At 32.5% G+C, this 15,002-nt stretch overlaps 1 protein-coding gene across 1 annotated transcript; it reads left to right on the forward strand.

Moving 5' to 3' along the window:
* Positions 1–1,978: 1,978 nt before the first annotated feature.
* Positions 1,979–3,516, forward strand: LOC141678541 (epidermis-specific secreted glycoprotein EP1-like). Its single transcript, XM_074484888.1, has one exon. The coding sequence runs from the start codon at positions 2,023–2,025 to the stop codon at positions 3,328–3,330; it is 1,308 nt and encodes a 435-aa protein (XP_074340989.1). The 5' UTR covers positions 1,979–2,022; the 3' UTR covers positions 3,331–3,516.
* The last annotated feature ends 11,486 nt before the right edge of the window (positions 3,517–15,002 follow it).

Raw genomic sequence — 15,002 nt, forward strand, 5'->3', positions numbered from 1 at the left:
ACTCCTTCATATGTTTAAAGATTTATATTTCATTACGATATCTCATCTCCCCTGAGTAATTGTCAAACCACACCCACAAACAATCACCCAGTCTACTTTTCATCTACCTTCTTCTCCAACCTCTTCACCGCCAAACTAGATACATATATGCATACAATATGCATATATTTATATAATTATTACCACCTACAAGCAATATATATTCAGTGAATTACAATATTCTTTTATAGATCCCGGTGAGCTTAGAAGATTAAGATATACATCACCCCCTATAAGCAGTAAATAAAATGAATTGCATCACCTTACTGTTATGTAAGTTAATGATTATTATAGCAGGATTGGTAATTTTTGTAATGTAAATTAGTGATTTTCGTTATATAAATTAGTGATTTTCGTAATACAATCTAGTGTTATTAATATAAATTAGTGATTGAAGGTTAAATGAAGATCAGAGAGAAAAAAAATAGAATTCGTCGAAATTTATGAAAGTGATAAGGAAATTATAAAATTTGGTGGTAGGCGATGATGGTGGACGGAGGTAGATCCGAGATGGTGTTAGAGATTGATTGGAAATAATGGGAATGATTTGACATGGTGGTTAATTATAATTAAAGATCGGAGATGAAAGTGTTGGTGCTGATGGTGTATATATATGTCTAATTTGGACTGATGTAATGGGCTGAGCACCTGGGCCTATTTTCATACATGTGAATTAGCCGGTTTCTTGTTTTTATTTTAAGGTTATTTCTATTTGAACAACCCCTATATATATATAGGTTACTAAATGTCCTGCATCTCCAATTTTATACAATTACCTAAATACTCATTTTTAATTCTTTTTTGTTTCCAATAAATAAATATATTCACTTATTTTGATCTTAATTGAACTCATGTTTATTTTTATTATAATTATTATAATTATAATTATCATTTAAATTCTGAATATTATAGTAATCATATTACTTGTTAAAAATAACTATTTTTTAAAAAAAAACATTAGAATTTATAAATATGTGAAGGATATAATTTTCAAATTCAAACATGGTTTTAATATATTTTTAACAGGTCTTTGTTTTATTTGGTTAGGTCATACTATCCTTTTGCTTTAGTTATATAAGTGTATAACCAAAACAATCCTCATTGGTTGTACTTTATATAATATAAATATATTTTTTTTAATCTGTAATAATTGAAATTTATGCAGGTTTTTAAGTTTCATAATTTATATATTCATATTTTGTTACCATCATCTTATGTGTTTTTTTTGTCTTTTTTCGTATTTTCGTGGTGCAAAATTTTCAAAATATTATCTCATACATAAAAAATGAAGGCATTTTTACCAAAAATTCACCTGTATTGTTTTTCTTAGACAAAAAGATTTAGCATTATTGTATGAAGTACAATCTATTCATTATTTACCCGTAATGGTTCTTTCAGGATTAAAGACAATACAAGTTTAAAATTAATACATTTATAGGTAATAATGAACTCATAGTTGTACATAAGACCAAAAAAATATTTAATTAAAGAGTAAAAATAAAAATAAAAATAGGTGTGCTATAATTATAAGCCAGGAACACATATACCAGTACTAAAATTCAATTTAAAAATGAGTTTAAGCCAGTAACTCATACCACTAAAATTTAATTTTGAAATGAATCGGTACCACTAGCATTCTCAATAGGTTAACAAAATATGTAAAGAGCTCTCCCTTTCAAATATTTGACTTTGGCTATTCTACGGTCTACTAAACTTAAGTGCCAAGTCCCGTCTCAATCCAGCTGCGCAGATACATCATACATGTAAAATTGTAAATTATAAGATATTGTTTGAGTTTTTAAAGTCAAATACTGTGTGTCCAAATCACGAAACCGAAGTACCAAAATCATTGAAGTACCCCGGGTAAGGAAAACCATTTGAGGTGAGAGGAACACTTGTATGTTCATAATATAAAAGCCTAAGGCCTTTACATTACTAATTCATAATCATCGAACCAAAATAAAACGAAAATTCTAGTGCACAATGCATTCTTCTTATTTACTTCCAGTTTTGCTTTTAATATTTCTCAATTCAATATCAACGGGCCAAGCTGTGGTGCCATCGGACAAAAGATTCCGCTATTTCAACACAGGGGAACTCGGTGAATACTGGGTTGAATATGGTGACTACCGTCCTTTAGAGATTTCTACCTTTCCTTTCATGCTTTGTTTCCAAAACTCCACCCCTGATGCTTTCACCTTAAGTCTTCGAATGGGCCACCGGCGCACCGGATCCATAATGCGCTGGGTGTGGGCTGCAAATAGGGCAAAACCAGTTCGTGAAAATGCAACTCTTGCATTTGGTGCTGATGGAAACCTAGTGTTGGCAGATGTTGATGGCTCAATTGCATGGCAAACCGGTACGGCAAATAAAGGTGTGGTGGGGTTGGAATTACTTTCAAGCGGGAATCTTGTGTTATATAATGCTAAGGGTGCATATATATGGCGAAGTTTTGATCACCCGACGGATACACTTGTAATTGGTCAAGGACTACGTCTAAATGGCCCCATAAAGTTGGTTAGCAGATTGTCCAACGTTGATGCTACTGAGGGTCCTTATTCTTTCGTAATGGAGCAAAGGCATTTGGCCATGTATTACAAAAGTAGTAATGCAATAAATCCCCTACTATATTACAAATATGAGGAATTTGGAAATGGTAAGGGGGTTTTGGCCAAGGTAGTCTTTACTGTTAATAGCGATGCCTACACATCGGAGCTATCCCTTTCATTTGACATGAAAAATTCCCCTAGCTCTGGGACAAGACTTCTAGCTAGACCCAAGTACAATGCTACTCTTTCGATGCTTCGTATTGATATAGATGGAAACCTAAGAATATATACGTACCATGAGAATGTTGAGTGGGAAGCGTGGGAAGTTACATACAAGCTCTTAAATAGGGAAGACAATGTAGAAAGTACAAGTGAATGTAGATTGCCAAAAAAGTGTGGATCTTTTGGGGTGTGTGAAGACAATCAATGTGTGGCTTGTCCAACTGCGGCAGGTTTGATTGGTTGGAGCAAGAGTTGTGTCCAGCCAAGTTTACCACCATGTAAAGGAAGGGCTAAGGTGGACTACTACAAAGTTTTGGGTGTGGAACATTTCTTGAATGGATATGCAGAAGGAGGGCGCATGAAGATTGGTGACTGCAGAGAAAAATGCAGCAAGGATTGCAAATGCGCAGGCTTTTTCTATAGGGAAGAATCGTCAAAATGCTTGTTGGCCCCGGAACTAGGAACCCTGATCAAGGTGTCCAATCCGTCTCATGTTGGCTACATAAAAATATCTAAATAATTTTCATATTTGTCCTTTACTTGCAGACGCCATGGATTCGAATTCATATATATATTTGTTGTAATTGTTTCGTTGTCATCTTTATAAGATTAAGATGTAGGATGTATCACGTAATAAAAAGTAATAAATGTAATAAAATATGCATTCGATTTGTTTTTTTAATTTTTGTTACATCCTCTTATTCATGTAATAATGCTTGGTTTTTGAAATACGGATCCAAGCTAATAATAGAATTATTTGTAATATTTATTCTGATTAATTCTTTTTTTCCTGTCGGGGTCACAAATCGGGATTATCTGAGACTTTTGGTCATGTCGAGGGTTCAGCACTTGACACAGAGAAATATGAATGAGAAAATAAAAAAAAAAGATAAACTTTGAAGAATAATTTAACTTGAAAAAAGAGGTGAAATACCAATATATTAATGGGAATGGGGCTGCTTATGGAATGACGCAAGGGAGGATTTAAGTAACATATTATATCTAAACTAAAACTATTAAATGATGAACACGCGGGTTTAATATATGTTATTTCAAGCTACTATGTTATTTCAAGCTACTTTATAGCATCTCCAACCATAATAGCTAAAATGGTTAGCTAAATCATCATCATCTAAAATTTTGTTGAATTTGTAAGGTTATTTGCTACAGTGGTATTAGCTATATTGATTAGCTAAATTCAATAATAATATGTTATATGTATTTTCAAATTATTTTATATATATGAAAATTTCACATGTTGAAATAAATTTAAATATTTAATTAAATAAAAGTAAAAATAAAAAATTTATTTAATGAAAAAATATTGAATATATATTTATATAATTATAAAAGACACTTATATGTGTTAAAAACTATATACTTCTATGTATAATAAAATTTTATATTTAAATTTATATTACATTTTATTATATCAGATTAGATTAGATTTATTAATATTTTTATAATTATGTAATGTTTATTAAAATAATTAATAAAATTCGTCAATAAAAAAATCATATTTTGACACTTAATATAACATAAAATTAAAATATTAAATATGAAATAAAAATTTCCATATATATATAATATAAATATAATATGAATATATGTGTCTTAATGTGCAAAGTTAGGTTAAAATAAAGTAGAAAGTTGACAGAAAACTTACGTGGATATTTTAGCTAATGGTTACAGAATCAACAGAGATATAGAAGATGAGACAACAGAGATATAGAAGATGAGACAGAGGATATCTAAATTTTTTGCTAACAGGTAATATGGTTGGAGTAGTATATTTTTTAGCTAATATGTATATAACTGTGCCACATAAACTTTTTAGCTAACAGATGATAATGGTGGGAGGTTCTCTTATATATTAAACCTTATTGGGGATCCTTTGTTTATAAGTATATTAATTTATATGCTCAGTGAAGTTGTCCACTTCATATAATTTTTTAATGTAATAATATTTAAGAGAAGATCAATACATCTAGCCCTAAGCAAGGAAGAAAATTGTTAAAAAAGGGATTTACTTACAATAAAAAATCTACGACGACATGCTAGCGAGAAGTTCAGTAGTCTATTTTATTATGTAGTCTATAAGCTCGTGGCGATATGTCCAGAAATAGTTATATCGAAAAGTCCAAAAAAAGATCGTTTCGAAAAGTCTCTAAACTATCTTGAAAAATTACTATATTACAAAATCATAAAGTTGTACAGTAGACTCTAATATAGTAAACTCTGATATAGCCGTGTTGTGAAGTATAATCGAGATGGCTATATATAGATAATTTCTGGTGCCGGGGATGCTCCTTCGATACCGCGCCTGAATCCTTCGTTGTTGTGGTGGTGTAACTTTCGTGGGGCTCCTACAAAACAATACCGTAAGGGGGGTTTGGATCCCGCGGCGCCTCCGGTGTGAGAGTAAGATGTCGCTTTTGGGGAAGATGAAGATAGACAGGAATGAGGGGTGGATGTGTGTGTATATGAGTGTAAGAGAGTGATTAACCCCAAAATCTTTCCTCCTTGAGCTATTTATAGCCCAAGGGTAGGGTTTAGGGGTTGGTACCTTTTAATTGTAGTCGTCGATTCTAGGAGCGGAGGACACCTGCCTGAAGTGGATGCTCTACACTTGTCGGGACGGGAGTGATTGGGGAATGTTCTGAGGATCTTCTGACGTGTGCCAGGATTATTCCCCCTGATTGATGGATGACAGTTGTCACTATCATGTGTTTCGGCGTGTGCCTCACGTGCTCGGAATTCCCAAGGTTGGGCTTGCGGGATTGGGCCAGTTAGGACTAGTAGTGTGCAGGACTGGATTGAGTTAGGAGTCTGGGCCTCGTCCTTGCAGGAGCTACATGTACTATCATTGCCCCCAACTCCCTTATGCACATTTTCTGGATGGGGGAGTAAGGTTGATTTGTTTTGTGAATTTTGGCTTTGCTTCCCCCCCAGTCTGGATTGTGTTGAGTTCCGCCAATCAGGACTGAGGTTAGATGTCCTTTAGAAGAACTTGAGCTTTGATTTCCCCCCAGTCTGGATTGTGTTGAGTTCAGCCAATCAGGATTGAGGTTATATGTCTTTTAGAAGAAATTGAGCTTTGGTTGCCCCCAGTCCGGATTGTATTGAGTTCATCCAAGCAGGATTGAGGTTAGATGTCTTTTAGAAGAACTTGAGTTTTGCTTGCCCCCCAGTCCGGATTGTGTTGAGTTCAGCCAATCAGGACGGATTGTGTTGAGTTCAGCCAATCAGGACTGAAGTTAGATGTCTTTTAGAATAACTTGAGTTTTGCTTGACCCACAGTCCGGATTGTGTTGAATTCAGCCAATCAGGACTGAGGTTAGATGTCTTTTAGAAGAACTTGAGCTTTGCTTGCCCCCAGTCCGTAGTGTGTTGAGTTCAGCCAAGCAGGACTGAGGTTAGATGTCTTTTTAGAAGAACTTGAGTTTTGCTTTCCCCCAGTCCGGATTGTGTTGAGTTCAGCCAATCAGGACTGAGGTCAGATGTCTTTTAAGGACTTGTGCTTTGCTTGCCCCCAGTCCGGATTGTGTTGAGTTCAGCCAATCATGACTGAGGTTAGATGTCCTTTAGAAGAACTTGAGCTTTGCTTTGCCCCAGTCCGGATTGTGTTGAGTTCAGCCAATCAGGACTGAGGTTAGATGTCCTTTAGAAGAACTTGAGCTTTGCTTGCCCCCAGTCTGGATTGTGTTGAGCTATGGGGTCCTGAGTGGAAGATGAAGCATTTTTTATTTTCCCTCCAATGATTTGAATTATTACGGTTGTCTTTTTTCAAAAGATGTGCAGTAATACGTACTTCCATTAATCACTGTATATATATATATATATATTGATGTGTATATATGACTTACGGATGGATGGTCCAGATGAAGCCACGTGGTGTGGACCTTTAGGATTCACCGTGCCTATAAAAAGGATCCCCCCATTTCTTTTAATTTTTACTCTTCTCCTGTTTTTCTTTTGTTTTTTCTTGTTTGTGCTCAGTTCTCGGCGTTTGGGAGGAATTTTCGAGTGCTCGCGAATTGCTTTTGGTCGTCCCCAATCGCTCCGTAATCTCTGTTCCTGTAAGCTTTTTCTCTCCTTCTTGTGGTTTTCTTCACGTTTTTTCTTTAATCAATTATGCCATCTTCGTTTCTGTTTTAGTTGTGTGATTGCGGGTATTGTGTTCGTGTTTCTTATTTTTTTCGCTGAGTTTGCGTGTATGTATATACATGTATGCTGTGTTTTGGATATAATTTGATGTTTGATTTCGTTTGGGAGTCTTTCTGTGTTTAGGGGTTTTTGGCTTTGTCCAGACCGTTGCAATTGGTCCAAACTTATTTTTTTATTTTTTGTTGTTTGCTTGGTTCTGATGTAATTTGAGTCCGGACTGAGGTTGGCTGTGTTTGCTGGGTTATTGAGAATGTAGTCCGGACTTTTTAGTCTAGGTTTAAATTGCTTTCGCGAGTTTGGGAGTGTTCTTGAATATTGAGTTCCACGTCCCCGGACTGGACATTTATAAGTTTAATAAAATTGGACATAGGGTAGTCCGGACCATAATAGTTTACAAAATAAATAATTGGTAGGATTTTAGACTAACCTCTGTCAATGGTTCTAGGTATATGGTCCGGACTAAAGCTCGTGTAAATGTATATATCTCCTGCTACCCGGGGCCTTCAGATTCAGATTCCTCTACTGACTCTAAGTGTATTGAGATGGGGAAGAAGGCGTCCACTTCGATGCCAACGCTATCACCAAATTGACCATCGGAAAGATTTCCCCGAGGAAAGTGCCTTGTACTCCGTAGGGGTTGTGGGTTGATGTGCCGAACTATTTCATCACCAAGAGTGAGGAGATAGAGAATAGTTGGTACTATAGGAGCATCAGGTCCGTGTATGCGAGGCAACCGAATGCTGGTCCGGGGCCGTATGATCAGGTTGAGTTCGATAGGAGATTCGCAGGAAGTATAGTCGCCAAGGAACCATACCAACTGAGAGAGGAATATGCCGCTTTGTATCATGCAGCACAGGATCCCTCAATCCGGGCTGATATACAGAATTCAATGATCATATCGTGAAGTTTTAATTATTGATGAACATGTTGCGAAGTCATCATGTATCAATTCCTTGAATGATGTACCATGAAGTCTGAATGTCGACTAATTAATGTGTTTCGACAAGTCAAGTAATTGTGCCGCGAAGTCTCAATTTATAGAAAAATGTTCCACGTTGCATAGTCTAGCAAACAAACATGACTTCACGATATATGGACTTAGTTAAATTTCGAACTACTACAATAGACAAATTTATGAGATTCGAAAAAATAAAGATAAATAACACGTGTATTATTTGTCTTGTAGATTGCAGAATACACATGAAAAGTCTACGAAGAAGCTTGGATTGATTCGTAGAAAAACTTTAATTAAGAATTGGAAGTGATATCAGATAGAAGATTGAATAGGTATTATTGGTTGTTTCATGAAATAGTATAGACAAATGAAATAGTTAATTTTGTCCTTTTAGGATTCATCTATAATCAATTGAATTATCACGATTTATAAAATGTGCAATCATTTTCTTATTTTGCTGTGTTCGAGATGCAATTTCTTGTAATCTCTCTCAAGTACACCAAAAATGAAAATTTACTATTAATTCCGAGTTTGTAGCAAAACTCTTGAATATATAATAAAAAAATAGATTGAAAGTGAATTTGTGTGTCATTTGCTTTTACGACAATTTCATAACATACACATTTAAGTACACATTTCATAACATACACATTCAAGATTCCAATCTTAGTGAAAGAATATTATACACTATGAAAAAAAGATGTTAATGTTTACCAAAGTTGATAATCGTTTGTATATGGACATTAACATAATTGACCCTTAAAGTCTACCAAGAGAGGTTGTTGAAACTACACTTAAAACAACCATTATTTCAACGTATCATGTTGTAAAAGAACAATCTCAGTAGACTGAATGTGATAAGGACAAGATTGCGTTAGATGGATGTTTTTAGCTAATCATCATAGATTTTATGAAACTTCCTTTATACATCATCGACCTAGATGTCCCGAATGCCAAAATAATTTTGGAGTAAAATTTTTAATAAGTATTTCTCCACTATATATATCTTGGAAGAGCAGAAATCTGGAAAAAAAAATCTAATATCGACTTCGATTTTTATATCGAAAGTGTTCGACTTGAAGTCCATTTTTACCCATAATTCGTCTTCAATTGAAGTCGAAAAAGGCATGAAAATTGGTGGGAAAATAAGAAAGGAAAAAGAAAATAATAATTTAATTATTTTCTAAAAAATATTTAGAAAGATTTTGGATCTAAGACGGAAAAAAATGATCGAAACTTGACCTTAATTTAAACCGAGCCATATTTCACGATCCAAAATATCAACATGCATATATTTAAACTTGGCTCGGTTCAAATTAAAATATCAATATGGATTCAAGTATGTGAATATATCCACAATACATTCGAACTCAGTATTGGAGAAAAAACTGTGTACTAACCCCTTTGGGAATTCACCAAAAACTCCATTTCAGTCAAATCTACTCAGTTTCTCGTCCAAATTTCGTGAAATATGGCTCGGTTTAAATTAAGATATCAATATGGATCAAAAAAAATGATCAATGTGGTTTAAATTCAAGTCTATTAGGGCTGTAAGTCCCGTTCAAAATTGAAAATATATATTATTATTTCAAAAATAATAATATCAAAAAGTGTTTGTGATAAAAAATGAGCTTAATCAGTTCAAAATTGTCTGGCACGGGCTCTATTTTAACGGATAATTCGACCCGAGAGGAGATCTAAATCGACTGAAAATATTGAGCCCCATTTGAATTGCGAAATTATTATTTAAAAATAATATTCTGAATTTTATTATTATTCATATTAGTAATAATAAAGTCCGGGTTGGACTTATTCAAGCAAAATTTTATCCAAGTAGGATACCCCTGATTGGGGCCAAAGTAATTCAAAAATTAAATATTATTATTAAATGATAATATTTAAGTAAAAGAAATAATATATTTTATCCGAGTGGAATACCTTTAGAGGCTCAAGGATTGTATAAAAATAAATATTATTATAAAATAATATTTAGTAGTGAAAAAAACGATGTGAAACTAAATCGAATTTCTAGTCCTGGAATCAGGTCGAATCACTTTGACTAGCCCCATGGAAGTGATCGTTTTATCGACCTCAAATTAAGATCGAAGGAGTCAGACGCGTGTGACGTTAACTTGGGTGGCCAAATTACTAAATGGTCACCCAAGTTTTGTCCCATGCGCAAATTATTCCCGGATGTTATAAACTTTACGGAAACACCCTAGAGGTTTTGGATTTGACGAATCAACCCCTGAAATTTGTAAATTTCCAAAAAAAAGCCGCAAGGTTTAAATCTTTGAAGAAATAGTCTCGGCAAAATTTAAGAAAAATATGCGGAGTTATAAAATTATTCCTAAAATATTTGGAAAAATCTGAAAAAAAAACCTGAAGATAAGGAAAAATTCTTAGAATACTAGGAAAAAATTAAAAAAAAATACCCGGAGGTAAGAAAAAATTCATAAAATATTAGAAAATATTACGAAAAATACTTGGAGACATAAAATTATTCCTAAAATATAGGTAAGAAAAAACTTCTAAAATATTAGGAAAAATTACAAAAAATACCTGTAGGTACTGAAAAATCCTAAAAATTAAGGAAAATTACCTGTAGATACAGAATAATTTCTAAAATATTAGGTAGAAAACTTGGTCAACTTTGACTCCCTGGTCGAAGCTTTTCGCCCAGAATTCATGACTTGGTTTTCGACTATAATTCAGGTCGAAAACTTGGCCAACTTTGAATTCCTGGTCGATGTTTTTCAACCAGAATTCATGACCTGATTTTCGACTAGAAAAGAGGTTGAAATGAGGGTCACTTTACCGGGCCTATTTTGTGCTATTGGATCTTTATTGATATTTTCAAAAAAAATCGGGCTTTAATTTTTTAGCCATTCTATTTTTTCATTTAATTTATTTTTCTTGTAACCACGGGCATTTTTCTTGGTTTCTCCTAAATCCTAATCGAAAACCAGATCGTGAATCCTGGTCGAAATATTTCTACTAGGAGAGTAGAGTTCGTTCTATTTTTGACCTCATTCCTTGTCGAAATATCTACCAAGATCCTGGTCAAAATTTTATCTGAAATTTTTAAAAAATTTAAAATTTTAGAAAAATAGCTAAATAATTTATAAAATTATTTTTTTTTAGGAAACGACACGATATATAATTGATAAATAGATCAAAAATAAAGAAAATTGGTGAAAAATACCAAAATATTGCTAAACACGTGGAAAATGTGGAAAAGTCAAGAGAAATTGTTATGATATTCCTAAAAAATGTTGAAGTCTCAAGTAAGGCAAATCGTTACAAATGTGTAGGTCGCTCCACATTTTACGTTAAAAAAATACCTTGTATAGGTCGCTCCACACTTTACGTTAAAAAACGATACCCTGTATGGGCGCGCCATTAAATGACTTAACTTCTATGAAATCTTACATGACTTTCCTAGAAGTTGGGGGCAAATGATAGGGAATAAAAATAACCCTGATTGCATAATTAATATTGCATTAATTAGGTCTGTTTTGATCTGAAAGAGAAGTCCATGGACGATAATTAATATTGCATTAATTAGGCTATAGAGGCCCAAAGTTATGAGCTGATTAAGACTCAATTAAGTTAAAGGGCTTGGCCCACTATTTTAGCAAAGCAAGCCTTACATAAGGCCCACAAACCATAAATTTATTATTAAATTGGTAGGTCATAAATCAGCCAAAATTACAGCTGAGAAAATAAGCCAGAATCAAATTCAAACTCTTAAAAGAGTAGTACTCAAGCGACACAATCCTATAAGGAAGTAAATCCCTACTTTTTGGAACTTCGAAACCCAATCAAAGTTGGAGCCTAATCAACCAAGTCTCCTGAGCCTAGGGCTGAGTATTCGGTCGGTTCGGTCCAAAACCGGACCGAACCGAATAGACCGAAAAACCGAATTATCATATTTTCTTGGACCGAACCAGACCAAAATTTTATTATGGACCGGACCGAACCGAATTATTTCGGTTCGGTCCGGTTTTGGACTGAAAGGGCCGAATTTTTTTGAAAAAAATAAAATTATATTAAAATTATAAACCAAAAATTATAAAATCTAAAATATAATTAAAGTAAGGTGATATGTAGAGTTCTAAGAGTGTATAAATACAATTATAAATTAAAATTTATGATTAAAATTTTTAAAATCTATGTAAAAGATATAATAAAATTATGATATTTATGATTTGAACTATTCGGTCTATTCGGTCCGTACCGAAATATTTTTACAAGAACCGGACCGAACCGAATTTTATTTCGGTCTATTCGGTCCGGACCGAATAGACCGAATTTTCTGAAAAATTAGGACCGGACCGAACCGAATGAGCACGGTTTGGTTTGGTTTTTCGGTTTCGGTTCGGTTTTGCTCAGCCCTACCTGAACCTAAAGCACATGCTCCAAACGCAACGGTCCGACCCCTCATTTTCATAACTACGTTTTTGACTTGATACTTGGCATACAGTAATGTACGTAGAGAGCTTGTGAGGACAGATTCAAGATACGAAATATAAACGCAATAATTAAAACTCGAAATTTTCAAACCATAGCATTAATTATACGTAATAAATATACCTCAAAATTTTATGCACAACAAAATTATGTTGTACTTTCTAACGTAAAACAACCTAATAAAAAAAATACTGTTTTCAAGTTGGTTGTGAATTTTTTTAAGCGTTTTCAGTTTTATTTTAATTTTATATTCTCAAGCATACCCGTTTTATAGTTAGTTACAATATCAAATATTAACTGTGAAATTTAAGCACTTCTTTAACTGATTAGAACTAAAAAAAATGAGCTTCAATGCTGACCAAATCCAGCCTTTAGAACATTCTAATTGGCGAAATTGCGAAGATGTTCATCCAAACAAAAAATTAAAATAATGAAGAAGATAAACCTAGATGATTTTGAAAGAGTACACGATACTAACAAACTTTTAATTGGCAGTGCCTGAAATTTTATACTCCCTCTGTCCCGTTGATTTCTATACGTTTACTATTTGCACGTATTTCGAGGTCTCTATAAAATATAGTTCCGTAATATTTTTTTCAAAAAAAATTTTTTTGAATAAAAGTTTAAACATGAAACATTTTTTCAGAATTTTTTTAAAAAAAAAAATATTGTGGAATTATGTTTTAAATGAGCATTGAAAAGCGTGCCGAAAAGTAACGTATAGAATTCAATGGGATAGAGGGAGTATTTTTAAATTATAATTAAATAACTAGAAAAGGCGATGGCTTTCTTTTGGGCGGAGTATAAGGTGTCGTGTCGCCAACTTGAAATCTCCATTATTGTCAACTTGCACATTAATGTCCATGTTGTTCTATGCTCCTGTATCCGCATCGGGTCAAATACATGAACATTATAATAGTTGAATAGTCTTTTTCACGGTCCACTCTAACAAACTTTATATATTTAACTAATCTGCCCTTATACATGACTTATTTCGAGAGTTAAACTTCGACAAAAGGGTCCGTTTTTAATTTCGTTAAGTGGACTTAGTTAAGTGGGCTTATTTGCTTATAAATAGTTTATTGAACAGTGTTTGTCAACCCAGTTTATAAGTTGAATTTATAACTTATAAGCTGATAAGTTGAATGTTGGTAACGACGTACTTTCTCACAACTTATTTTTTATTTTTCGTTTTTTTATCAATTTTAATTTTAGAATATATTTTTTTAAATATTAATATAACTTAAAATATAAGAATTAAGATAATTATATATAAAAAATATTTATTTTAATTCATTTAAATAAAAACAATTTTGACTTATAAGTTAAATTATCCAAACACTTATATAACTCATATCTATTTATTAACTTATCACTTATTACTCACTTATTCACTTTAAGTTATAAGTTACTTATTTTAAAATTTTACCAAACGGACACTAAATAACTTTTTGATTTATTTGATTCATTGAAATTGAGCATCTTACAATTTTTAGAGATTATTTGTTCTTTCAAAGTTTAGGGTATCATATATGTTATGTTAAGTTTATACATTTATAGTAAAACCTCTATAAATTAATATAGTAGAAATATTAATTAGTTGATAAATTAATAATTATTATCATGTGTAGAGAGATATTAATTAGTTTGTAAATTAGTAATTATTATAATTTTATAGAGAGTTTTCGATAGTAAATAAAATTCAATTCTATTATATAAATATAAATTGAATAAACTATAAAAATTTATGTATAATATCTAGTTTTATGTAAATTAGGCAAAAATTCATTGTAAATCGATGATAGCAATGTACATGTGTGGATTTGATTGTCAAAAGTAATGTTAATATGATCTTTAACCCCGCATCTGACACGTAAAAAAATATAGGCTCATCAAAGACATTTAGTAAATTTTTATAATTTTTCAAGAAGCACAGTTAATTTTTGAATGAAATAAGAGAGATTAGAATTAAGTTTCAAAGTAGATTTAAATTCTACGGATAAATAAATAACAAAGGAATTATAAATAATTGTAATAAATATATTTTTATAATTATTACGAATTAATAATTTATGATATTATTAGATCTATATTTTTAAATATAAATTTTCAAAAATTTATTATCTTATTATTTTATTAAAATTTGCCATTTTTTCAATTGCCTCCCATGTCGGCACCCGATAAAAGTATTTTATAGAGGTTATTATTATTTATTTTTTACAATACGTTATTATTTGAAGTAGTATTAATTTCCAGAGATCAGAGATTTGTACTTGAGAGAAGAAGTAATTTCCAGAGATTAGAGATTTGTACTTGAGAGAAGAAGTCTAGGTAGCCGAATGTATTCCTAATCTTCATAAGAAACGAAAGTGATCACTAGTAGATAACGTCCAAAGTTTTTTGTCCTTTTACGTACGTAAACTTTAAAAAATAGGACATGAAAACTTTAGAAGACTGAGGAGTAGAATAAATGAGTAATTGGCATCAAATAATCCCACGCGTTTCCGAGTCCACTGAGCCATCGCATTTGAATGTCCTATTGTCCTCCCTTATCTGAAGGGCCACTTAAAAAACCTGCCTATAAATACATCTCCAAC

The sequence above is a fragment of the Apium graveolens genome, chromosome 8 (assembly GCF_009905375.1).
Source record: "Apium graveolens cultivar Ventura chromosome 8, ASM990537v1, whole genome shotgun sequence".
Taxonomy (NCBI): domain Eukaryota; kingdom Viridiplantae; phylum Streptophyta; class Magnoliopsida; order Apiales; family Apiaceae; genus Apium; species Apium graveolens.